This window comes from Macaca fascicularis, chromosome 5 (genome assembly GCF_037993035.2).
Source record: "Macaca fascicularis isolate 582-1 chromosome 5, T2T-MFA8v1.1".
In the NCBI taxonomy this organism is placed as follows: Eukaryota; Metazoa; Chordata; class Mammalia; order Primates; family Cercopithecidae; genus Macaca; species Macaca fascicularis.
The window spans coordinates 117,932,997-117,957,623 of record NC_088379.1 but is presented as its reverse complement, the minus strand read 5'-3'; the positions used below and the strand labels follow the sequence as shown (position 1 = coordinate 117,957,623).

General features: G+C 41.7%; 1 protein-coding gene across 21 annotated transcripts in view; it reads right to left on the bottom strand.

Moving 5' to 3' along the window:
- ALPK1 (alpha kinase 1) overlaps window positions 1–24,627 on the bottom strand; it is a 137,918-nt gene that overhangs the window by 8,377 nt on the left and 104,914 nt on the right. For 13 of the 21 annotated variants that reach the window (XM_065545337.1, XM_065545338.1, XM_074040319.1 and 10 more), the window contains 7 exons: window positions 23,116–23,314; window positions 10,335–10,394; window positions 8,598–8,684; window positions 7,809–7,885; window positions 6,767–6,862; window positions 5,200–5,304; window positions 1,870–4,003 (listed from right to left, as the gene is read on the bottom strand). In XM_065545337.1, coding sequence (XP_065401409.1) covers window positions 1,870–4,003; window positions 5,200–5,304; window positions 6,767–6,862; window positions 7,809–7,885; window positions 8,598–8,684; window positions 10,335–10,394; window positions 23,116–23,314 — 2,758 coding nt within the window. Of the gene's footprint in view, window positions 1–333; window positions 4,004–4,548; window positions 5,305–6,766; window positions 6,863–7,808; window positions 7,886–8,248; window positions 8,362–8,597; window positions 8,685–10,334; window positions 10,395–23,115; window positions 23,315–24,099; window positions 24,237–24,627 lie in introns of those variants that run through there. The other 8 variants (XR_012435030.1, XR_012435028.1, XR_012435029.1 and 5 more) reach the window with 5 other exon arrangements.

Here is a 24,627-nt window from a genome sequence, read left to right as displayed (position 1 = left end):
GTAAACAAAAGACCTGTGTCTAGATTGTGAAAATAGATAAATGAATGGGACATGTGGGAGAGAAAAATACTTAAAGCAAGATAAACTGACAGTTCTGGGAAGGGGTTGCCTACAGACTGGGTGAGATGGTGACTAGGGTTGGGTGACTCAGTTAGAGAAGGTAGATGGAAATGGAAGGTGAGTTGTCTGTCCACACACAGGACGGGTGATGAATTGAGAGAAGAAAAGAGGAAGGGAATCATTGTTTTGTTTCTGCCATTTTGGGCCTTGCTTCCTCGAATGTATTTCATCCACAAATTAGCAAACAATAACAAATAACAAGAAAGCAGTTACCTCATTGTAAGAAATGTGATTCCAAAATTGCAGAATCTCACAGTAAGTAAGAAAACCCTATTGCTGGAAATGTTTGCTTTTTTTTTGGTGACAATGTGATGTGTATTTTAGTCGGACTTCAAGGTGGCAGGCAAAACATTAGAATACTTTGAAGCAGAAGCTCTCAACAGTGGCTTTAAGCAGAATCACCAGAGAGCTCATAAGAAATAATGATCCTGGGTCCACACTCCAGGCCCATTAGATGGAAATCTCTGGGGTGACGCATTGGAAGTTTTTAAAAGCTCCCCAGAAGGTTCTCATGTGGCGCCAGGGTTGAGAACTACTATTTAGTAACCAGTGCTTAGCAATCCATGTAGTTTGTTTCTTCTACGATGTGCTTCACAATCTTTTTTTAATCATTCAAATCATTTTTCTATATAGTAGGAGGGCATTTTGATGTGATTCCTGGGCTAAGAGAAGAATCTCCTTCTGTCTTCCTCCCGGCTTGTCTACCACTTTTAAGCTGTGTTAGACATTGACTACTAGGTGGCTCCAGCCCAGGCTTCCTGCATTGGGCAGTGACATTGGGCTGTTCCTTAAGCAAGAAGTAGCTGCTGATTGCAACAGTAGGGGTATTGTAGTCTGGAAGTTTTATCCCCCCTAAATTCACATGTTGAAGTTCTAACGCACAAGGTGATGGTGTCCGGTGTTGGAGCCTTTGGGAGGTGATTAGGTCCTGAGGGGTAGATTCCTCATAGATGGGATGAGTGCCCTCATAATAGAGACCTCAGAGAAACCCTTCCCCCTTCCACTATGTGAGGACACACAGAAAAAGCGCTGTCAATGAACCAGAAAGCAGTACCTTCATCCTGGACTTCCAGGCTCCAGAATTATGAGGAATAAATTTCTGTTGTTCATATGCTACCCAGTTGATGGCATTTTGTTGTAGCATCATGAATGCAAGACAAGGACGCACTTGACCAACTAATTGGCTGGCAAGAAACCGCTTAGGTAGACAGGTGTAAAAAGTCCCTGCCCAATAGAAAGATGATATTTAACTAGGTCAAACCATGTCCCCATAGAATTCTAATGGGGATAGATAGAGAAAAATCAGTTGGTTGGTAAAAAGAGTCAAAGGAGAAGATAGATGCTGAGCAGATAATATGGCATCCAGCCTGTTAAAATCAGCTGGTTGGTAATGAGAATCAGTGAAGAAGATAGATGCTGAGTGGATGAGACGGCCTCCAGAGCTGTTTTCAACCCTTAGTGATGGTTGTGCCGGAGTCCTCTGAGTTTCCTGTCTCCCTCACTGCCTTGTGTGTCCTTAGAGCAAACCTCCAGTATGCAAGGTAGCCTGAGCAAGCCTCTTTACAACCATTAAGGTCCATCACAGAGAGTGAGGGAGAACCCTGAAGCATACATTTCTCTGTGAACTCACAAAGCATACCAGGGGTCTATTCCTTTCATGAGCTTTAAGTGATCTACATACCAAGCTCTTCAGAGCGCCCAAACATAGCTGCTTCCTGAGGGGGGACCTACTGAAAAGTTTGTACTTACTATGTGCTCGGTGGAGTTGGCTGGGCTTAAAAATCCCCGTATTCTCTAGTCTCTGAAACAGCCAATCATGCCTCACTCCTGCCAAGAGCTTTTCAAAGTCATCAGGTTGCAAGGTGCGAGCCTCAAGGATCTCTTGCCTTGTCTTTCCCGGCAATGAAACCCAAGAACTCCCACTGGAATTCAGATAGGACCAAGGACTGTCCCCCTCAGAAGAACCGCTGGAAAACACAGGTGATTTCAGCCACCACGCTGAGGATGAACTGGAGTTCTGGCTGCAATTTGGCACGTTTCCAGGCTCATTTCCTTCCTCTGTGGTAGTGCAGTCCTCGCTGAGGACAGGGAAGAGGATGTTACTGCTTACAGAGGAATTGGGGGTCTCAGCCCTCTGACCAGGCAGCTCTCTCAGAGTGCACAGTCTATGAGAGCCGTGCCCATTTGTACAGGGGACATCCGTGCTGTCGAGCAGTTGCCCCTCCTCATCCACCGTGGAGGCATCAGGGTTGATGCCCTGCTCTGCGACTGAACCACCACTTTTTCTGGAGTCAGAATTTTGAACAGGCCGATTAGGGGTGAAGGAGCTATATGGCAGCATGGAAATATTTCCCAGATAATTGTGCATGACCCTGTGAAAGTCTAAGGGTACATCTTCAGTGCTTTCTGCTGTTTCTCCTTCTGGGTCAACCCAGGAGGGACTAGCTTTAAATGTAGGGCCTGTGCCTCTTTTACCGATTTCTTCTGCCTGCTCTTTTTCCTGCCTGTCTTTCGCATCACAGTTGGTTTCTGGAAACTCATCAATTATTTCAAAGGCTTCTTCATCTTGGACTGAAGGATGTGTGCCCATATTCTTGGGCCTACCAGAATCAGAAGACCAAGAAGCAGAACCATATGAGGGTCTGGAGTGAGCAGAAGTATTTCTGGGTGCCATATTTCTGACTTCCTGGATACCTTCTGGAGCTCCTTCTAGAAGCCCTGCACCAGGGGCCAAGAAAGTACCTGGGATATTATGAGGAGAGAAGGGTGTCAAGGGCAACTGTTCATGCGGCTGATTTTGAGAAGGCTCTGCATTGTCATCTTTGGGTTCCTGAAGAGAGAGATCCTGAAGCTCTGAACACAATGAATGCACAGCTCTGCCTTCCCTGTCATTCTCTAGCTCCTCAGACAAGGCAGTGGAACACTGAGTGTCCACCAGATGTTCTTTGCCAGGCTCTTTTCTGGCTGACCTGTCATCAACATGATAATTCACTTCCTCCCAGCTTGCAGAGGAACTAAACCCTGATAAGTTGCTCCAAGCACTGGAGCTCTGGCTGCCACTCAGAGACTTGTTGAAAACAGCTCCCCCACCATTGCTGTAGTCCGATGGCTCAGTCTCAGTCTCTACATCTTGATCCAAGGAGACTCGAAATACATCAGAATGGGTCCAGTTTCTCCTTCCTCCCCTTCTGAGTTCCCTCTGAACATTCTTAGCCATTAGAGAGGAAGATATTCCTGTGTCTCTTTGACAATGTGTCTTTTCTTGAGTAGTACTCACAGTATCTATGTTTTTTGTTTCTGTTTTTAGAGCAGTGATACAGACTCCTGTTTTTGCACCTTTCTGTTCATTTTTGTTGTTTCCACAATCACTTTCAAATACTTCACACACCGAAGTATGGTGCTGTGAATAGGTGTCAAGGATTTTTTGGAAATCCACTTGCCCATGCAAGATAAGTTTATCCAACCTGCACTTGAAACTCTCTGGAACATAAGATCTGTCATCTAAATTTGAGAAGTTTTGAACTTGTAAATGTTCCTTCACCTGGGCGATCACAGACATAATTTCTTGAGACAGGGCTTCTCTGTCCTGACTTCTGGAGGAAGTGCTGAAATTGTACAGCTTCCCCATCGATTCCTTACAGAGCTGAATTGCTGCATGGACTGTCCCTGTCTCCCCATGGAGCCTTCTGTGCACTGTGGTGAGACCAAAAGCAGCTTTGACAAAGCTGTGAAGCTCCTGTTTTCCAGTAACAGGCTCATCATCTCTCTTGGTGAGAAGGCCAATCTCAAAGGCCTCTTTGGCTTCACACAGATAAAAGTTTTTCATTTCTGGAGGACAGTCATTTGAACTACTATATGACAATAAGCACGTGCCACGGATATTCTGGGAAAAATACCGAATACCAAATCAGATATTGAATTAAAAACTGGAAGTGAATCAGGACAAACTTTTCATTTCTGGAAGACAGTCATTTGAAATATTATAGAAAAATGAACACATGCCACAAACATTCTAAGGAAAACGTACAGCAAACATTGAGTTAAGGACCCGAGGTCTTTTTGGTGAATCAGGAGGAGGGATGGGGATGTAAGCAATTGGCTGACATGAAGGGTTAAGAAATTAGCTTCAATTACTATCCTATTGTATTTCTGATACATTTTGATTAAAGATGATAGACTTGTGTTTGTTGCTGTTGTTAGTTTTAACAGAGTCCATCCATGGAAATGGATATAAGTTTCTCTATGCAAATAAGGATGCTATATATGAATACATCATTCATTTAATAGTCGAAACAATAGGGCATTGGTATCCAAATGCATCTGTGCATTTGAATCACCTGGGCAATATTCTAAAATTAAAGATTTTTGGATACCAACCCCAGAGATTTGCATTTAGTGGATCTAGGGCAGAGCTCAGAAATGTGTAGCCTTTCTTTGTTTCTTATTTTTTCTTTCTTTCTTTCCTTTTTTCCTTTTTTTTTTTTTTTTTTTGAGATAGGGTCTTGCTCTGTTACCCAGGTTGGAGTGCAGTGGTGCAATCTCAGCTCACTGCAAACTCAACCTGCCAGGCTCACATGATCCTCCCACCTCAGCCTCCCTGGTACCTGGGACTACAGGCGTGAACCACCACACCTGGGCAATTTTTTTTTTTAAATTTTTTGTAGAGACAAAATCTCACCATGTTGCTCAGGCTAGTCTTGAAATTTTGGGCTCAAGTCATCCTCCTACCTTGGCCTCCCAAAGTGTTGGGATTACAGGTGTGAGCCACCATGCCTGGCTGGAATACATATTTTGAGAAGGTTCCTCAGGTGATTTTGATGTGCACTCAGGCTTGGGAACCATTGCTTCACAACAGGCAACATTCTATCCTTGGGCTGAATTAATTTAGCTCCTAGTAGGCTGTCAAAACTCCGACAGATAAAATTTTTCCACATGTGGTGTGGAGTCTTATCACAATTGCCACTGATGAGACACAAAGCCTATTTGAAGGTTAAACCTTTCCCTTCTCACTGATTACATCGGAAAGCACCCTGGGGAGAGGTCCTGTGGGGGTTTGAGGAAGGGCCGCACTCTGTTTACCACAGCTGTGAGCACAAAGAGTGGCGTGTAGGCACTGAAGGCAGCTGCCAGCTTGCAGGCTTCTGCGGCGGACAGCACATGGTGGTCAAACTCCTTCAGCAGGCTCTGTGAGAAAACAGGAGGCTAAGTGGAATGGTGATAATTAATTATCAATGAGCAAAAAACAGGCTATGAAATAGTTTTGCTTTTCTTTCATGATTTCAAGGGACTCCTCACCACAACCCATTCAGAACAGTGTCAATAAAGAGTAAGTGGGTCTAAAGACCACAAGGTGTTGACTTTGCTTTTTCCCAGCAGCCACACACCTGTGCAATAATTTGGGTGAGCTTCTTTGGAAGATGGTGGCAGTTCTTTGTTCAAAGGAACCTGCAAATTTTGCAGCCAGATTAATTGATTTCTGCACTGCTCTTGGCCAAGAGTCCTTTAATTGATGATTTCATAGCAATTAGGATTCATTTATTAATTTTATAAATATGTACAGAGTACCTCCCCATGCCAGGGCCTGTTCTAGACACAGGAGACAGCAGGCAGTGAGCCTGCAAGGAGCTTACTTTCTGCTGTGGGGGAGGGATCAGTCAATATACAAAACAAGTGAAGTGTATAGTATTTGAGATGATGACAAATGTTCTGGAGAGAAAATAAATGGAGAAGCGGTTAGGGAGGTCCAGGATGGGAGGGAAGTGTGCAATTTTAAACAGTCATCAAGGATAACTTCAGTGAACAAGGGACATGATCCTCCTGTTTTGGTCAAACAGAAAAAGCAACATCTTAGATTCAGATTACCATCAGCAAGCTGTATGTGTTCTTTTGCTACACTAATTAGTACTGAGCATGGTTACCATTGTGATTGGGGTCTTTAATAAAAATGGCAATATAGATGATAATAAACACTCCATTTCAGCACAGTGTGAAGAGCAGCAGAACATCCTTGCCACTTCTCTGGGCTGGTCAGAGACCTGGGCTCAGCTCCCAGTTCGCTCTCTTACTGGTTGTGTAAACTGCAGAGGTTAGTTAGTTTCTCTGCACTGCATTTTATTTTCCTCTAAAATGGAGTGACACAATTTGCTCTACCCTCCTCATAGGGTTTTATGTGGAGATATATACACTTTTTTGAGTTGTAAAGTGATATATAAAAATTAGCAGTCATTATTATCAAGGACGAGAGCCTGGAACACGGGACTGATGCTCTCATTTAAACAGATGGTGATTATAAAGTTTTAAAATTATTACCCCTTTATCATCAAGATGGCCCAAGTTTGGAAACTGAATTTTGTGATACTCGGAAAGAAGTGAGGCTCAAAATAATTTTGTTGATATTCATTCATTCATTCATTCAGCAGTAACTTTCTGAGCACCCTCTGTGTGTCTGGTACAGTGCTGAGTGCTGGGATAATAAAGCCAAATAGGACCCCCCAGGACTCCTCCCCAGGATTCCTCCCATCTGTCTAGCAGGGGCAGCACTGAGCTCCCTGCCTCCCAATCTCCTGAGAAAGACACCCACTAATCACCCACCAATGACACCATTGACAGTTTTACAGATGATGCCACTCAGTGTTATGATAATTACCAAATTAATTTGTGGATTGTTTTTAAACTTTTCATAATCATTCTTGCTCATGGAAACAAAGATGTCTGCCAGTATACCTAATGACGTGGAGAGGCCCTGTAAGAAAAACACAAACAAGACACAGATTGGGAATTCACAGTGGATTACTGCTCTCACTTCATGGCCTAAAGGCAATGGTTATCCCTCCATATGAATGATTTGCCTATTGTTATTTTATTACTATGGCACTGGAGATACTATTTTTAAAAGTCAACATATAATAATTGTACATGTTTATGGGATACAGTGTGACATTTTGACATATGCATACATTGTATAATAATACTCTGACTTGGATATACTTTTAAATTGGCTGCCACAGAGCTTGAAAGATCAACACATCCTAGGGCACGTGGGCCTAGTGTAAACACAGCTACTTCTCAGCTGGGTTTCACTGGGTGATCAATACTAACTTGTCCCTACTGCTAGGCCTGAATAACTGGCCCAAGGAAGAGTTCACATCACAGTCTGTATTGTAAAAGAATCATAGACAGCAATTGCTTACACAGATCAGGGAAATGTAATAGCCGGATGCTTCAGATAATGAGACTATTCCCACAGAATTCCAGAAAATGAAAATGTCAAGTAGGATTGACATATACTACTTGATGCTACATAAACAATTGAAGTCTTCACCCACTCAACTCAAGAAAAATGATTTTACGTATAAGCAACTTGGCCATCTCAACTTTGCTATGCAATCAAGTAAAGGCTAAATATATAATAAAACAGATAAATGAATGGACCAGTAGAGATAAATATATAAATGGACAGTTACAAACGATTATAAAAACACCATCTATGCCCCAAGAGTCTAGATGTGAGTGAGGATGAAGCAAGACACAGAAGGAAGTTACTAACTGTAGCTGGTCCTATGCTCATGAAAAATAAATAAAAATAGGACAGATGAAATTGATATATGAGAAATGGAATTGTATCATAAAGAGATAATCATCTAAAGACAAATACAGGAAAGGAGAAAAATAAGCACTAGACAAACCACCTTTTTATCCGGCTGAGGAAGTGACAAATATCCTACGATGGAGGCCCATATTAACTCTGCTGCTTCGTACCACATCCCTGAAAAAAAAAGAGGGGCAGGGAGAGGGACAGGGGAGGAACAGCTGGTATCTGTGTTCTTGTATGAGAGAATACCTTTGAAAACTAATACAGAAACAAGACTCATTAGATCCTGTTAGGAAAACTCAGGCTTAGATTAGATTGACACAGTAATGTTTTTCCAACTGTAATAGAGACAATTTTTCCATTTCACTGGGAAATAGAATTATTATATATTTGTATATATAATATGTATAATATATGTAGTTTTCTCAGTATTTTTACAAAAATAATAATTGCTACCTCCTGTTAAAATTTCTCAAACCCTTATTTTGCATTCTAAAGTATATTAGCATTCTATAAACTTGAAAAATTCATGAATACCTTAAGGAATGAACGAACACAGTGTCACGGTGGGTATAGTATAAGGTGTCGCCATATTACACGGAGTCCTGCTGAACTGAGTCAGGTGTGAGAAATAACACTGGGAACCCTACAGTTAACATCACAATATACAACCGTGAACCTCTCTAACAAAGCTTACTAGAAAAAAAAATTATTAATATTTGTGACACTCCTAGGATCTTAAATGCCATTCTCTTTTCGATGAGGAAACTAAGGCAAGTGGAAATTAACAATTTTAGCCAGATAAAAGAAGAAAATTCCACAGTGAAACCATGCAGCCAGGCTTCGTAAATGAGCTTTGAGAAACGCAAGTGTTAGATGATGGTACCCAGCTTTTGCAGAATCTGCCCTCTGATCTGTATACAGACCGACTGCACCAGGACCTTGTCACTTTCATTTCTGTACAGCCAGGTACCTAAAAGAAAAGAGGAAAACTTCCCTTGAATTATCAGAGATATTGCCTTGTAAATTAAAAGAATTTTCACAGAAGTCTTCATGAGCACATGTGACATCATTTTGAGAGACAATCTCGTCTCTACATTTAGAATCAGGTCCAAACTTCTTGCTGTAGCCTCAGGCTCTGCAGGAACTGACTCCTGTCTGGTCTCCAGTTCCCTCACTTACTCTCCGTCCACTCTAGCTTTATTTTGCCTCCTTGTAATAGGACTGGCCTCTTGCTTCATGGCAGCTGTACTTACCACTAGCCCTGCTTGGGATCCTCTTTCCTCTGGCTTCTTAAGAGGCCAGATCCTTCTTCAGGTCTCAGCTTCAGTGCTTTTCCTCAAAGGCCTCCACAGATTAATTTTTCTACACTGTTACACCCACTGTCTTATGGTTGCTTTGCAGAGGGTGAGGTGGATCCCATCTGAGGAAAATTTGTTTGGATGTCAAAACTGATGACTCCACGCGTGTACCAAGAGGGTATGAGAAGATTTATTGCTCACATAATGAGGCTTTCTAGGGTAAGTCAGGCTGGCACCCAAGCTGCTCCTTTGACTCAGGCAGGGAGTGGTGAGTGGCTTTGCTTGTCACTGTGACTGGGGTGTGGGGCCGGGTAAAGGTTCCTGGAAGCTGGGTTTGGGTGTGTGGATGAAAGGGCTTTTTGTTGTTTGTTTGTTTTAATCAGCCTGTCCAGTGTGAGACAAAAGTAAAAAAGGCTGTGGCTTGAAAACTGTCAGTGGTCAAACATCAAAAATAGAGGCAGACTCTTTACTGCCCCCTCACTATTCTCTGTCACATCAGATAATATTTATTTTCTTCCTAGCTTTGAATCCGTGTGTATGTGTGCGTGTGTGTGCACATGATGGCAAGAGTGTATATTGTAGTTTAGTGATGGTGGCCACAAGTGAGGGGTGCGTGGTTAATATTTGGATTCCAAACTATCTCCCCATTAGAAATGTCCACAAGTGTCAAGGAGTTTGAGGCCTCACATCCAAGCATGCTGAGTTTAAAAGTCCAGTGGAAACTTCTCAACTTATTGATAACCTTGCTAACTTAAATGCCCAGAAATTCAGACACGATATCCAAAGGCTTAAGTTATTTGTTACCCAATTATTAGGACTTGCTTCCTTTCATGTATAATTAAATATTGAAAGAAAATCCATTTGGAAACAAGTTTTATTAAAGTTCTTATGTACCAAAAATCAAATCTATCTTCTGAACCATTTAAATCGATAAAGCCAAAGCAGACTCTTCTGAACTTACAGGCTTTTATTTCCAATCACAATTTTGTTTAAAAGCTGCTATCGAACCTTTATAAGGCCCACAGAGTTACCTGCCTTGACAGTGACCGTCCATTAGATAACATACTCTGTAAGGAAACAGGCCAATAGTAGATTCCTTGTCTTTGTTTGTTGTTGTTGTTATTGTTAACTTAGAGAAAACAGACACGCAGAGATGTAAGCTGCTTGATCAAAGCTTCTTCATTCATCAGTGGCAGAGCCAGTCCCAGATAGCTCTGAAAACATCTAATGTATGGTAACTATTAAGTCAGTAAGTTGTTATTAAATGAGTGCTCTGTTTGGGGCTGAGGTAAAGGTCATTGTGAAGATATGAAAGTACTCACCTGTTGCTCCATTGTTGCTTATTAGACTGCTCAGAATATACTCTGCTTTTAAAAGTTTTCCTGAAAAGCAGCAACCAAATGCCACATGATTAGCTGTGAAAATGCACTTAACAATTACAAGTCGTTCATGCTCTAAGATGAATATATTGCAGCAGGAACTGTAACCTCCCCTGGAAACATTCCGTTTTATAATTTAAAATCAATAACGACATCATCTATAAAACTGAGAAAAAAAGATGAAGTTTCCAGAAGTTGGTAAGGTGGGAAGTTGGACAGTATCTAAAATGGCTATTAGATTCATACGTATGTGATAATTCATTCACATAGAGCAAGGCTTGTGGAGTAGCGGCAAACTTTTGTAACAGGCTGTGCCACCTCCCTGTGAAAGCTATACTTCAAGAAGTGCAATGGAGTTACCCATGGACAGGAACTAGTTATGGAATTATCAGGAAGGAATTTGGAGGTGGGGAGTGAGGAGATTCTTTCTCAAGGGTTTACTTATTTTGTTACTACCACATAGGAAGGGCCTATTCTATGGACACCTGTTGGAAGCACAATTGTTTATCCTTTGAACCAAACATTCCTTTTTCCAGGTGCCCCTAAGCCCTACATGATCTGGCTTCCATGACTTCTTTGACCTCACCTCTAACTTCTTGTTCCTTCCTTCTCAGCCCTCTACTTCAGTCACAGTGGCTTCCTTATCATCCCTTGAGTAGACCAGGCTCATTACCACATCAGAGTTTTTGTATTTACAATTCTTTCAGTGTGTAAGAATTCATCCCAAATGTCTGCAAGGCTTCCTCTCTTCTTCTTCAGGTCTTTGCTCAAATGTCACTGTCTCTGAAGGCCTCCCCTGACCATCTTATTTTAAATTACATACATAGATATATGCTCTGGCTGTGGTAGATTGTATTTTCAAAAAGACCACACCAATATATTCCATTCTTCATGCTTATTTGCAACGATGACCTGGTCATTTTTCTATCAAGAAGTGGAATCTAGAGTTTATTTCCCCTCATCAAGAACACAACTGGCCCTGTGACCTGTTTTAACCAATGGAATGTGGCAGAAATCTGGGCGTTAAGGGATCTATAAATTTTGCCTTCCCTTCTTGGAACTTAGCCCAGTGCTCTGAGGAAGCTGAGGCTGCCACATGGAGAGGCCCAAGCAAAGGAGAGCTGAGGACCTCTCCCTAAGCCTCCGCTGGGCTCTTAGCTGGCAGCCAGTACCAAATGCCTACTGTGTGGGTGAGACCATGACAGACCTTCTAGCTATCCCAGCTTCCAGCTGACAGTAGTTATAACAATCACCCAAACTACAAATTATGAGACTGAATAAATTATTACTGTTTTAAGCCACTAAGCCATGGAGTGGCTTGTAACATAGAAATAGAGAAATCACACGCTTAAAAGTGGAGTACTACTATAACAAAAATTTTGGAGACTTGAAGGGTGTTGAGACAAAAGGCAGTGAAAAAATTGTTCCTGGAAGTTTGAGAAAGGGAACAGACATTATACGTGCTGTAAAGTTTGGCAACATGGTCTCCAGGAGTAATGTGGACTGTAGCAAAATGTAACCAGTGGACTTGGTGTCTAGCTAAGGAGATACCTAGGAAGGATATTGAAAGTGGCAAAGTGTATATCTTTTAGTTACCCAAGATAAAGTACAGGAAGAAAGCGATAACCTAAAGAAGAAACTACAGTAGTCGCCTCTGTCCCCTGTTTCCTTTTCTGCAGTTTCAGTTACCAGCAGTCAACAGCAGTCCAAAAATATTAAACAGAAAATTCCAGGAATAAACAATTCATAAGTTTTAAATTGCGTGCCGTTCTGAGTAGCATGATGAAATCTCATCCTGCCTGGGACATGAACCATCCCTTTTTCCAGCAGATCCATGCTATCTATGATGACCACTCATTAGTCACTTAGCAGCCCTCTCCATTATCAGATGAACTGTCTGTTGGGTAATGCAGTGCTTGTGTCCAAGTCACCCTTATTTTACTTAACAGTGGCCCCAAAGGGCAGGAGTAGTGATGCTGGCAATTTGGATATGCCAAAGAGAAGCTGTAAAGTGCTTTCTTTAAGTGAGAAGGTGAAAATTCTCAATGTAATAAGGAAGGAAAAAATTCATATGCCAAGGTTGCTAAGGTCTATGGTAAGGATGCATCCTCTATCCAAAAATGGTGAAGAAGGAAAAAGAGATTTGTGCTAGTTTTGCTGTCACATCTCAAACTGTGAAAGTATGGCTACAGTGTGTGATAGGTGCTTAGTTAAGATGGAAAAGGCATTAAATTGGTGGGTAGAAGACATAAACAGAAATGTGTCTTCATTAATGGCAATCGGGCTTGGGCATCTACTGGGGTCTTGGAACGTATCCCTCATGAATAAGGGGGGACTACTGTATTCCATTTTAAAGCAAGACTTAGAGAAAGTAGACACGGCCCAGAATAGTCTTTCCAGACAGCAAGACATTCTGAAGATAAATTTAAAATATTAAAACCTGGGGAAAAAGTCAAATTCAGGGCACTGGCAGTAAAATGTGACCTTAGGGTCAAGATCAAACCAAGGGCATGGCTGTAAAACACTTTAAGACCTCAGACCCTCTGACCAAGCAAAAGAGCTTCCAAGAATCTTAAGGGTGCTGTCCTGTATCCCTTTGGTTTGCAGCCCAAAGTAGCATTCAAAGATAAATGTAGGCATTTTTTCCCCCTAATTTAATATGTTAAAAAGTTAGAAAGCATTTAAAGGAATTATATCAGCTTGATTTAAGAAGGGCAGAGATAGTTCAAAATGAAAAGAGACACATCTGGGAGTCAAACTTTCTATAGGCATGGAGCAGGCTGAGATGTTTTCACAAAAAATATTTTATGGGCCAGGCACGGTGGTTCATGCCTGTAATCCCAGCACTTTGGGAGACCGAGGTGGGTGGATCACCTGAGGTCAGGAGTTCGAGACCAGCCTGACCAATATGGTGAAACCCCATCTCTACTAAAAATACAAAAAGTAGCCAGGCATGGTGGCGTGCACCTGTAGTCTCAGCTACTGGGGAGGCTGAGACAGGAGAATTGCTTGAATCCAGGAGGTGTAGGTTGCAGTGGGCTGAGATCTCACCATTGTACTCCAGCCTACATGACAGTCTCTCTACGTATGTATGTGTATATGTATGTGGACAAGGAAGGATGATTCAGAGGACAAATCCAAGAGCTGAGGAGAACCATTCTCAAAGAGAAAAAGTGAGCCCTAATCCAGAAATAATTCTTGTCCCCACATCAGGAAGACTTGGGATATATGCCTGGCTAGATTTTAGATTAATATGAACTGTGACTGCTGCATGACTCATTTTCCCCGCTTTTGCACAGAAGCGCCTATTGAAATTATCTTTTCCTGAATCCCTGTTGCATGTCAGTTGTGTTGGAAGATAGATAACTCATCTTTTAGTTCACAAGTCTCTGCATCCCCAGAAGTACCTGAGAAGCTTTGTTTGTCCCTAAATGTACTTCAGAGGATAAGATCTTAAGCTTTGAACCTGAACCCTTAATGGCACGAGGCTTTGAGGGAGGAGTGAGTGTATTTTGCACATGAGAGAGATGTGTATTGTTGTAGCCAGAGCATGAACTATGATGAAATTATTTTAGGCCAGTAAATTTGGGGAGTGGCTTGTTGCAAAGCAAATGATCACAAAACACTGTCACCGCTTCTCACCTTCTCTGCTTTATTTTTCTTTGTCATTTATTGCCATAAGACACACTGTATATTTTAATTATTTCCTCATTGCCTAGGTCTCCCCAGTAGAGAGTGAATTCTAAGACAGTAGGAGGTTTTGTCTGTTTTGTTCACTGTCCTGTCCCATGTACCTCCAACAATGCTTGGAACAGGGCAAATACTCAATAGATATTTGTCATTCATCCAAATACATGTTTGAATTGTGCCAGGGATTGTGCTAAGAGCTGGAGACAGAATGATGAACAAGACAGAGCCCCTGTCTTCAAGGTAATAATAGTAATAATAACAACAATAACAGCTACCATTTATTAAGTGTTTACTATGTGATGGACATTGTTCTAAATTATATATAAGCACTCTATTGTCTTCATTTCACAAATAAAGAAATGGGCCTTACAGAAGATAAGTATCATCACCAAAAGATATGAACCAAGGCAGCCTGCCATGAAAGTCCAAACTCTCCAGTGCTAAACTGCTTCCCAGAGATATCACTATTTCAGATGAGTTGTCCAACATGGTATTTTTGTAGGGGACCATTTTCAGCCATGCAGGATATAATTTTCTTTCTTCACATTCTCTTTCTGTCATCAGAGGAGGGAACATACAGCATGAAATAATATCTGCAGGTTTTAGAGTTTCTCATCTTCTCTCCTTCCCTTACCAATTTTTAAAGTTACTGTCCTCCCTCCCTTTCTCTCTACTTCTTTCCTTTCATCCTTCCTTCCTTCTTTCCCTTCTGCCTTTCTTTCTCTTTTCTTCCCTCCCTCCCTTTCTAATTTCCTCTCTGTTTTAAAACGCCATTGTTTTGCTAGTTTTTATGCTTTATAGTTCTATCTTCTCCCCCAACTTGAACCACTTGAAGATAATGAACCATATCTTGATCATCTTTATAACTATCCTAAAGGTCTAATGCAATTGTTGGCACATAGCAGGCTTTCCACATATATTTGGCCAAAAAAAGAAAGACAGAGAAAGAGAGAATAAAAGAAAATTAGTATCTGAAATCATGGTTTACAGTCGAATTAAATTTATTCACATCAATATGTTTAAAAAGAGAGATATCAAATGAAATACCTAAATGAATAAATTTTATCAAAGTAATCTCTATTCTTAAAAGATACATTTCTAATTAGGTTTTGTTGCTAACTAAGAATGGGCATTTAAAAAATACTGACTTTATATTTACCAACCTTACTTAATTTCTTAATTCTAACAATTAATCTGTGGATTTCTTGGAGTATTCTGTGTGCAGCCATATCGTCTACAGATAATACCGTTTTTGTTTTTTCATTTCTAGCCTTTATACTTTTTATTTCCTTTCATTTTCTTATTGCCTTGAGAGAACTTCCAGGAAAGTGTCAAATAGAGGCAGTAATGAGGTACTTTTTTTTCTCAACCTGACTTTAAAAGGAATTCTTATAATTTTTCATCATTGGTTTTGCTGGAGGCTTTCAGTTACTTCCTTTGATCAGTTTAAGAAAATTCCCTCCGATGCAGGGAGGAACTTACCATTTTTCAGCTCCAACTTATCATCTTTCAGTTCCAATTCACCCTTCAATACCTGCTTTGTGATAATGCGGATGGATCTGGTAAGCATTTCTCCTTTGCCAGCTAGCAAGATGGTAAGGATGGTAAGCCTTGTCATCGTGGGTGTGGAAGGATGCTGCATGGCAAGGGTGCTTCTCATCCTGACTTGATGTGCTCCTCTGGCCAGGCCACTGTGGGTACCACTTCCTCAATGCCCGACTCCTACAGCACAGGCTTTCATAGCTTTCCCTGTGCCTGACTCCTGCAACACAGGTGACTTCTGTAGCATGTCTCCTCAGCGTGCAGCAGTCAGTCAAACCCAGCAGTCAGTCCTCTCAGCTGACTTTACAGTGAAGTGCTGTCAGTTAGGCTCCTGTGGTGACCAGTTTCCCCTGGCACTCTGTAAAGGCAGCTTTGTGGTGAGTTCTAAGGCACAGCGCCTCCCCGTGGACGGTTTCCCCCAACACTCAGAAGGTGGGTTTCCAGTGAGTTCTGCCAGCATGGAACCTTGGTGACTTCTCTGCCATGCAGCGAGCCATGTCTGTACCTTCTCCAACAAGGTCTTGATCTCAGCCATGGTGTGTGTATGAGGGCCAGGAGCTCTTTTTTAGGTGTTCTATCTGAGTCCAAGGAATAGTGACTATACCTTATAACTGCTATCTTGCACTCTTTAGAGTTCTTTAGAGTTCTCTTTACTTTTCACTAGCCAAGCTCTCATTACTCTAATTCCCTGAAATAGTAATTCTTTGTATCAAATTTTCCTTGTTCAAATTACTGTGTGGTTTCTGTTACCTGATTACATTTCTATCCCTAGTTTGCATTTTTAACCTAAGTTGGTTGAAAATTTTATTAACTTTAAAAAATCTATTTAGGTGAATGCATACTTTTTCTTCTTTATTCTGTGCATGTGCTGCACTAAATGAATAGATTAAAAAATATTTAACTATCAGCCAGGCACGGTGACTCATGCCTATAATCCCAGGACTTTGGGAAGCTGAGGCAGGAAGATAGCTTGAGCCCAGGAATTCAAGACCAACCTGGGCAACATAGAGAGACCTCATCTCTACAGAAAATAAAAAAGTTAGCTGGGCATGGTGGCACGTGCCTGTAGTCCCAGCTGCTTGGGAGGCTAAAGTGGGAGGACTGCTTGGGCTTGGAAGGTTGAGGCTGCAGTGACCCATGATTGCACCACTGCACTCTGGCCTGGGTAACAGAGTGAGATCGTGTCCCCCACCCCTCCAAAAAAAAACACAACAAAATAAAACCCACTATCCTTATATATCTGGAATAAACCTTCCTTGATTGTAATGCATTATTAATTTAATATAATGTTGGTCAATTTGGTAATATTTTAAGATTTTTTGCACCTTATTAATTATATAAGTGATATTGCCATATAATTTCCTTTTATTTTAATCTTACATGGCTAATGTATTTGCCACATTCTTTTTTTTTTTTTTTTACTTTATAAAGAAAAAGAGATTTAATGGACTCACAGTTCCACATGGCTGGGAAAGCCTCACAATCATGGCAGAAGGAGAAGGAGGAGCAATGACATGTTTTACATGGTGGGAGGCAAGAGAGCATGTGCAGGGGAACTGCCCTTTATAAAACCATCAAATCTCATGAAAACTCATTCACTATCATGAGAACAGCATGGGAAAATCCTGCCCCCATAATTCAATCACCTTCCACCGGGTTCCTCCTATGACACATTGGGATTATGGGAACTATAATTCAAGATGACATTTGACTGGGGACACAGCCAAACCCTATCAACCTAGGTGTAGAATTACTGTCATGTAATAACACAATGTTTCACTTTTTGAAGAACTGCCAAATTGTTTTCCAAAGTGGCTGCACCATTTTACATTCCACTAGCAGTGTATGAGGGTTCTAATTTCCCTACATCCTCACTGATACTTATTGTCTTTTTGATTATAGTGAGTGTAAGGTGATATCTCATTGTGGTTTTGATTTACATTTTTCGAATGACTAATGGTGTCATATTTATTCTTTTTTTTATTATTATACTTTAAGTTGTAGGGTACATGTGCACAACGTGCAGGTTTGTTACATATGTATACTTGTGCCATGTTGGTGTGCTGCACCCATCAACTCATCAGCACCCATCAACTCGTCCTTTACATCAGGTATAACTCCCAATGCCATCCCTCCCCACTCCCCCCTCCCCATAATAGGCCCCAGTACCACATTCTTTAGTCATCATCTTTTTTTACTCTCCACTTCTTCATTCTAAGTTCAATTTTCTCCTTAGAAAAATGCATCCTTTAGTGTGTATGTGAGTGTGTGTGTGAATGAGAAAGAGCTGTCTTGAGAATAATTCATTTTTAGTCAATCAGGTCTGAAAATCTTTATTTCATCCTCACTTTTGAATGACAATTTTGCTAGGTATAAAATCCTAGGTTGAAACCCATGTCCTCTCAATTTTTTGGAAATTCTCTTGCTTTCTGGACTCTTATTATTGATGATACTTTTTGTTAGTCTAAACATACTTCCTATATTAATCTGTCTTTTCTCTCTCTCATTGACTTTCTTATTGTTTGATTTTCTATAGTTTACCACACTAGGTATGGTCTAGATGTGAATTTATTTTAAAAGTTTTTTTTTTTTTTTTTTTTTTTTGAGACAGGGTCTTGCTCTGTCACTCAGGCTGGAGTGCAGTGGTGCAATCATGGCTTACTGCAGCCTCAGTCTCCTGGGCTCAAGAGATCCTCCCACCGTAGCCACTGGAGTAGCTGAGACTACAGCTACATGTCACCACACCTGACTGATTTTGTTTATTTTTTTGATGAGACGAGATCTCCCTATGTTGCCCAGGCTGGTCTTGAACTCCTGGGCTCATGCGATCCCTCCTGCCTTGGCCTCCTGAAGTCCTGGGATTACAGGTATGAGTCACCATGCCAGGCCTAAAACTTTTTTGCCCAAGGCTAGATATACTTCTTCAGTATAAAGACATAATTTTCTCCAATTCTGAGTCTAGTTAGTCCTGCTAGAAGTCTTCTATGCTTCTGTGTTTTTTTCAATCTCTTTGAGTTTTTTAAACTTCTCTTTTATATTTTCATCTACTTAGCTCTCTGTGCTTCATTTTCAACATTTTCTTTAAATACAGTTTCCAGTTCCACAATTTTTTCCCCCACTGTTACTGGTATTACAGGAGTACATTTCTGGTAGGTCAGTTATGGGGTTGGAATATCTAATAAACTGGCTGTAGAAAATGTACCTTGATTTTAAGGTTGTTAGTGGTCATTTGTCCCAGGTGGGCAGCCAAGCACATGTTAGAATCTTTAGATCATCCCTTGCTAGTCAAGCAAGGTTCATAGAACAGCAGCATCTCAGGCAATACCAGAGATCTACTAAATCGGAATCTGCATTTTAATAAGATCTTTAGGGGATTCAGAGCACACGGAAGTTTGGGGAACACTACTCTGGGGAGCACTACTCTGGAGCACTACTATTTGTGTCTTTTTGTTGCTGGCCTGAATCGAGATTAAGTGAAACACTGAGAGTGAGCATTTAGAAATTTTTATTATCATTTGCCAAAATAATTGTATAACTCTTGAAGCTGATAATAATAAATACATTAAGCTTGCATTTTTGTATCTTTGTTTTTTACTTCATTTTTCTAAGGATTTATTTTATCTCATTCACCCCATTGAAGCAGTCTGGTTGGCAGTTGGACACCCTTATTAGCAGATGAAATGCCAAAAGCTTATCTCACCAACTGGGAGGGTGTTCTGTGCTCCTCAGTCACGGTTTTGTGGTTGAATTCTTGTATCTTGTCTATATAAAAATGAACTTGTATGCTCTGCCTGTTTTGTGGGGAATTCCCCATCAATTCATCAATTACTATTACTTTCTCATTTTTTTCTTTTTTCTTTTCTTTTCTTTTCTTTTCTTTTTTTGAGACAGAGTCTCACTGTTACCCAGGCTGGAGTGCAATGGCACAATCTGGGTTAACTGTAACCTCTGCCTCCTGGGTTCAAGCAATTCTCCTGCCTCAGTCTCCCAAGTAGCTAGGATTACAGGCACCTGCCACCACACCAGGCTAATTTTTTGTGTTTTTAATAGAGACGGGGTTTCGCCATGTTAGCCAGGCTGGTCTCGAACTCCTGACTTCAGGTAATCCACTCGCCTTGACCTCCCAAAATGCTGGGACTGCAGGCGTGAGCCACCACCCAGCCTGTTGCTTATAAATTTTAAGGTAAGGTCATCTTTAGCCAAGAATATTTTCCTGTGAGATTCCCAAGGTCCTGGGATGTAGATACTTCTCTAGAGCATAGTTTTGCATTTGATCCCCTGGGGTCCAGAAATTTCAGTCTTGAACAATTTTTTTTCTTAATTATTTGATGGCAGGTTTCCTGCTTTGTGGGCAGAGTAAATTCAGACTCCACACTCAAATTTGGCACAGAGTTGAGATTTTTATTTTAGAGGGGAGTTTTTTTTCCCCTCCATCCCAGAGCTTGGGCAGACAGCAGGCGTCCTTGTAACTTCTCTGCGCAGGCTGGTGGGATTGTTCAGTCTCCTTTTATAGCCTATGCAAACCTTTAAGAATTCCAGCTTGATGCAAATATTTTACTTCTCACATGGGCACAAGGCAACTATCTCTCATCTCTGCCCAGGGATTAAAATGACAGCCCCTTCCCTTGAGGTCTTTGCTCAAGTGTAACTTCCTTTGGCTATGTGTCGTAAGCAGTAGTCTACTGCTGTGATTTTAAATACCTTTTATGTTTCAGGTACCTACAAATCTTTAATTCACTATATTTATGTATTTGTAATGGGAGAAGACTGCACTTGCTCTGTCCTCCATGTTGATGGAATTGGAAATCTGAGTCTTTATCTGTAACTGTGGTTTGAAAGGTTTTGTCTCCTAATTTCAGGCAAGAGTGAGGTGAGCAGGCCTTATGAGTCTTCTCTTTTTTTTTTGAGACGAAGTCTCTATCTTGTCCCCCAGGCTGGAGTGCAATGGCACGATTTCACTCACTGCAACCTCCACCTCCCAGGTTCAAGTGATTCTCCTGCCTCAGCCTCCTAAGTAGCTGGGATTACAGGTGCCTGCCACCACGCCTGGCTAATTTTTGTATTTTTTAGTAGAGACGGGGTTTCACCATGTTGGCCAGGCTGGTCTCGAACTTGTGACCTCAGGTAATCCGCCCGCTTCGGCCTCCCAAAGTGCTGGGATTACAGGCCTGAGCTACCGTGCCCGGCCTTGTGAGTCTTCTCTTGCTTCTGACATCCCACTACATTGAGTGTTTGGCTGGATGGAACCCTGTGGTGGATACCAGGAAGCGCTGGATCAGAAGGATAATAGCAAGACTGCTGTCCTCTCATATTACCTTTGTTTTTCTTCCTTACCCCTTACAATATTATATAATCTCTTTCACTTCTCCACCCCATGATTCCTAAGTGCTTGGCCTGAGAGCCTCCTTTCAGCAAATCTTCTTCTGTTACCCCTAAACCATCCCTGCTCGCAGTCCCAGTCCTTCTCTCTCTTTGAGACAGCCAGTGTAGGTGGAGGCTCCAGATGTTTTGGGGCAGACATTTACACAAGAAGACTTCACTCTGAGGCTATATTTGTCTTTCTGTGGCACTTCTAATAGGGTCTTTGAGGAAAAGACAATCCCAACTATTGGGGAAAGAGATCCAGGACCTTTATGTTAGACACAGGATAATGTGAGTACAGGAGCATCATCATGATCATTGTGATCATACCAAGGCTTTCTCGTCATCAGGAGAAAACTGCTATACCACCTGATTAGAACCTTGAGAGAAATAATTTTAAAAACCCTCCCAAAACCAATTTTAAAAAAGGAAACCTGGTCAGGCATGGCAGTTGACACCTGTAATCCCAGCATTTTGGGAGGCTGAGGTGGGTGGATCACCTGAGGTCAGGAGTTTGAGACCAGCCTGGGCAACATGGCAAAACCCAGTCTTTACAAAAAATACAAAAATTAGCTGGGTGTGGTGGCGCATGCCTATAGTCTCAGCTACTTAGGAGGCTGAGGTGGGAACATCACCTGAGCCTCCGAAGTTGAGGCTGCAGTGGGTTGTGATCAGGCCACTGCACTCCAGCTTGGGCAACAGAGCAAGACTGTCTCAAAAACAAAACAAAAACAAAAACGGGAACCTGAAAGATCAGTTTGGACATGTAAAAGCAAAGCTATCAACGTCCCTGTTTACCATTTGACCTCAGTTTCCATGTCACACTATAGCAATGCTGTATGGCAGAAAATAAGCTACATTTCTCTGTTCCAAGCTCTTGTTGATGAGAACCAGTATTAGAACCCTGCCTGCACCCTCCAGCCTTCGCCACTCTGTTCCCCTCAGAGAATGCCCTGCTCATACATCATTACTATCTGACACCATCAGAAGGAACAACAGTTGTTAGGTTTCTTTCATGTCCCAGACATTATAAATTACATTAGGAACATTTGAAAGAAGAAATTTTTCCTAAGTTCAACTCTGTCCCTGAGTTACTTGAGATAAGTAAATAACAAGACATGCACAATTTATGCACAGTTGCAAGAACTTGAGCGTAAATGAACTTGGGCTTTTGAAAAGGTAACCTCCACTAGCCCATTTCTCCCATGTCCTTTTGTCTCTGTCCCTCTCTGCATTCAGCAATTGTCCTATTTAGCATAGTTAGTACAGTTCCTTTTCAAAGGAAATCAAGTAAAGAGATTTTAACCTCTTAAAGACCAGAGTTATTAAAATAATAGCAATAGCAAAAACCAATCAGAAAATGAACCAGTCCCACTTCTGGTAGGGGTAACTTGCCTTCTCTTTTCATCCTTTACTTTTTCAGTCTTGGAAACAGGAATAACAGGCTACACGTTTCTAAATCTAATGGCTACCAGCAGTTTAAATAATTCAAGAATTCTATGGAAGTGGACTTTGCAGTAATGCATAGCAGGCCCCCCTCCCCTCCAGCCCTCCTCCACACCACATCTTAAGTTAGAATGTCAGCCTCCTTTTTCATTTCATTCAAAGTGACAGGAAAAAAAAAAAAAGATACTTTAAGACCTAATCAGGTACTGTACCGGTGTTCTGAATGATGAAAAAAACCCTCAAATTACTTCAGTGGGTTTGTCAGTTCTATTGTTAGCTTAGTCAAGTGGCCCTACAGAAAGGAGACAGGAGAGCGAAGAGAAAATAGTAGAATTCTAATCTGCTTTTTAAAGACTCTTGGTCAGAAGTATAGCAATTCAGATACCCCTGTTTGAAAGCAGCAGGACAGATTTGTTAGAAGACAAAAGCTCCAATTAGTATTTTCCACACCCTTTCACAATTTTCTCTACTGCTTTTGGCTCTGAAACCCTTTATGCCAGGGCCTTTGTGCTGGCAAAGAGGCGGGTGGAAGGGCACAGGGGCGGGGGAGGGGAGCCCCGGGCTCGGAAAGATGGCACGCAGGGCCCGGGTGCTCCGGGTGTCCCACAGAGGTCAAGTAGCTCGGGAGGGAAGGGGAGCTGCAGACACCGAGGACGCGGGGGCGGCCAGCAGGAGGGAAGCCTACCTGAGTTCATGGAGATTCGGGCTTGGCGAATAACCACCTGCGGGGCAATTGGCGTGGTTGGCTGCAACTTGTGGAGACCTTTGGCGACCTGCAGAAGTTTTCCAGAGACGTCGAGCCCATACAGGAACCGGTCCACCAAGAACACAATAGCTGCCGCAGCCGCACAGTCGCGAGCGAGGATGGAGGCCCTCAGGGACGCCTGGAGGAACAACGTGGAACATCTTGAGCCAGGCGGAAACGCCGGCAGGCTGAGGGCCAGGCTTAGGGTGGGAGGCATTTTCATTAATACAACAAAACCCACAGCTAGGAAGAGAAAAATACTTTATTAGGCAGCTGAACCAAAAGAAATAAAATAGAAAAATCCAGTTCAATTGTGCAATAAAATAGTATTTTCTTCATTCAGTGTCCCCCATTACATTTATAAAATTATAGAAGCGATAAATGCATACTTCCTGTTGTTAAAAACTCAAACAATACTAAAGTGCATAGGGTAAAAAGTAGGGCCGGGCATGGTGGCTCATGCCTGTAATCGCAGCACTTTGGGAGGCCGAGGCAGGCGGATCTCTTGAGGTCGGGAGTTCGAGACCAGCCTGGCCAGCATGGTGAAACCCTGTCTCTACTAAAAATACAAAAATTAGCTAGACGTGGTAATGGGCGCCTGTAGTACCAGCGACTCGGGAGGCTGACGCGGGAGAATCACTTGAACCCAGGAGGCAGAGGTTGCAGTGAGCGGAGATCCAGCCACTGCACTCCAGCCTGGGTGACAGAGTGTGACTCCATCTCAACAACGGCAACAACAACAAAAACTATGTAGGGTAAAAAGTAAAAGCGCCCCATAGTTTCCCCACCCCTCATTTTATTTCTTCTCCTACTGTTGCAACTCTCCTTGACAATGGTTTGGGAGAGAAGATCCTTCCAGAACCTCTATCCTTTTATTTATATTTAGACATTAATTGATCGTTGTCTTGCTTTGCCTTCTCCTACCTTTCCTATCTCTTTCTCTCTCTTTCATACATAAATGACGTCACACTAAACATATCGTTCTGCCGTTTTCTTCTTTCAATCACCATCGTCTAGGAGAACTTCCACATTAGTTCATGACACTCTGCTTCATTTATTGCCTACATTTTAATTAGGAAGAAATATGGAATTTTAGATAACAGTCCATATTTGATTTATATCATCATGTTTCGTTAATGAATAAAATAAGAAAAAGAAGAAACCCGGCATGAAATGAAAGTGTAACATAAAGAGTAAGAAGTAGAAATAAATAATCAAGTTTTTATGAGAAAACATCATCATCGTTTGCTCTGCTAGGGTGTTGTACGAAAGACCTTTGATTTAGTGGTTACATAACTAGTAGCGTAAATGAGTTTATCACCCAAATGCTATTATCTTCATATGCTAAACTAAATCATGCTGAGTGCTTTCTGGGCGTGTTTGTTCACACATGAAGCCTAGAAAGCATTGTAAGCATTGCCCATTTTCCTACTACAATGTTACTACACAAAG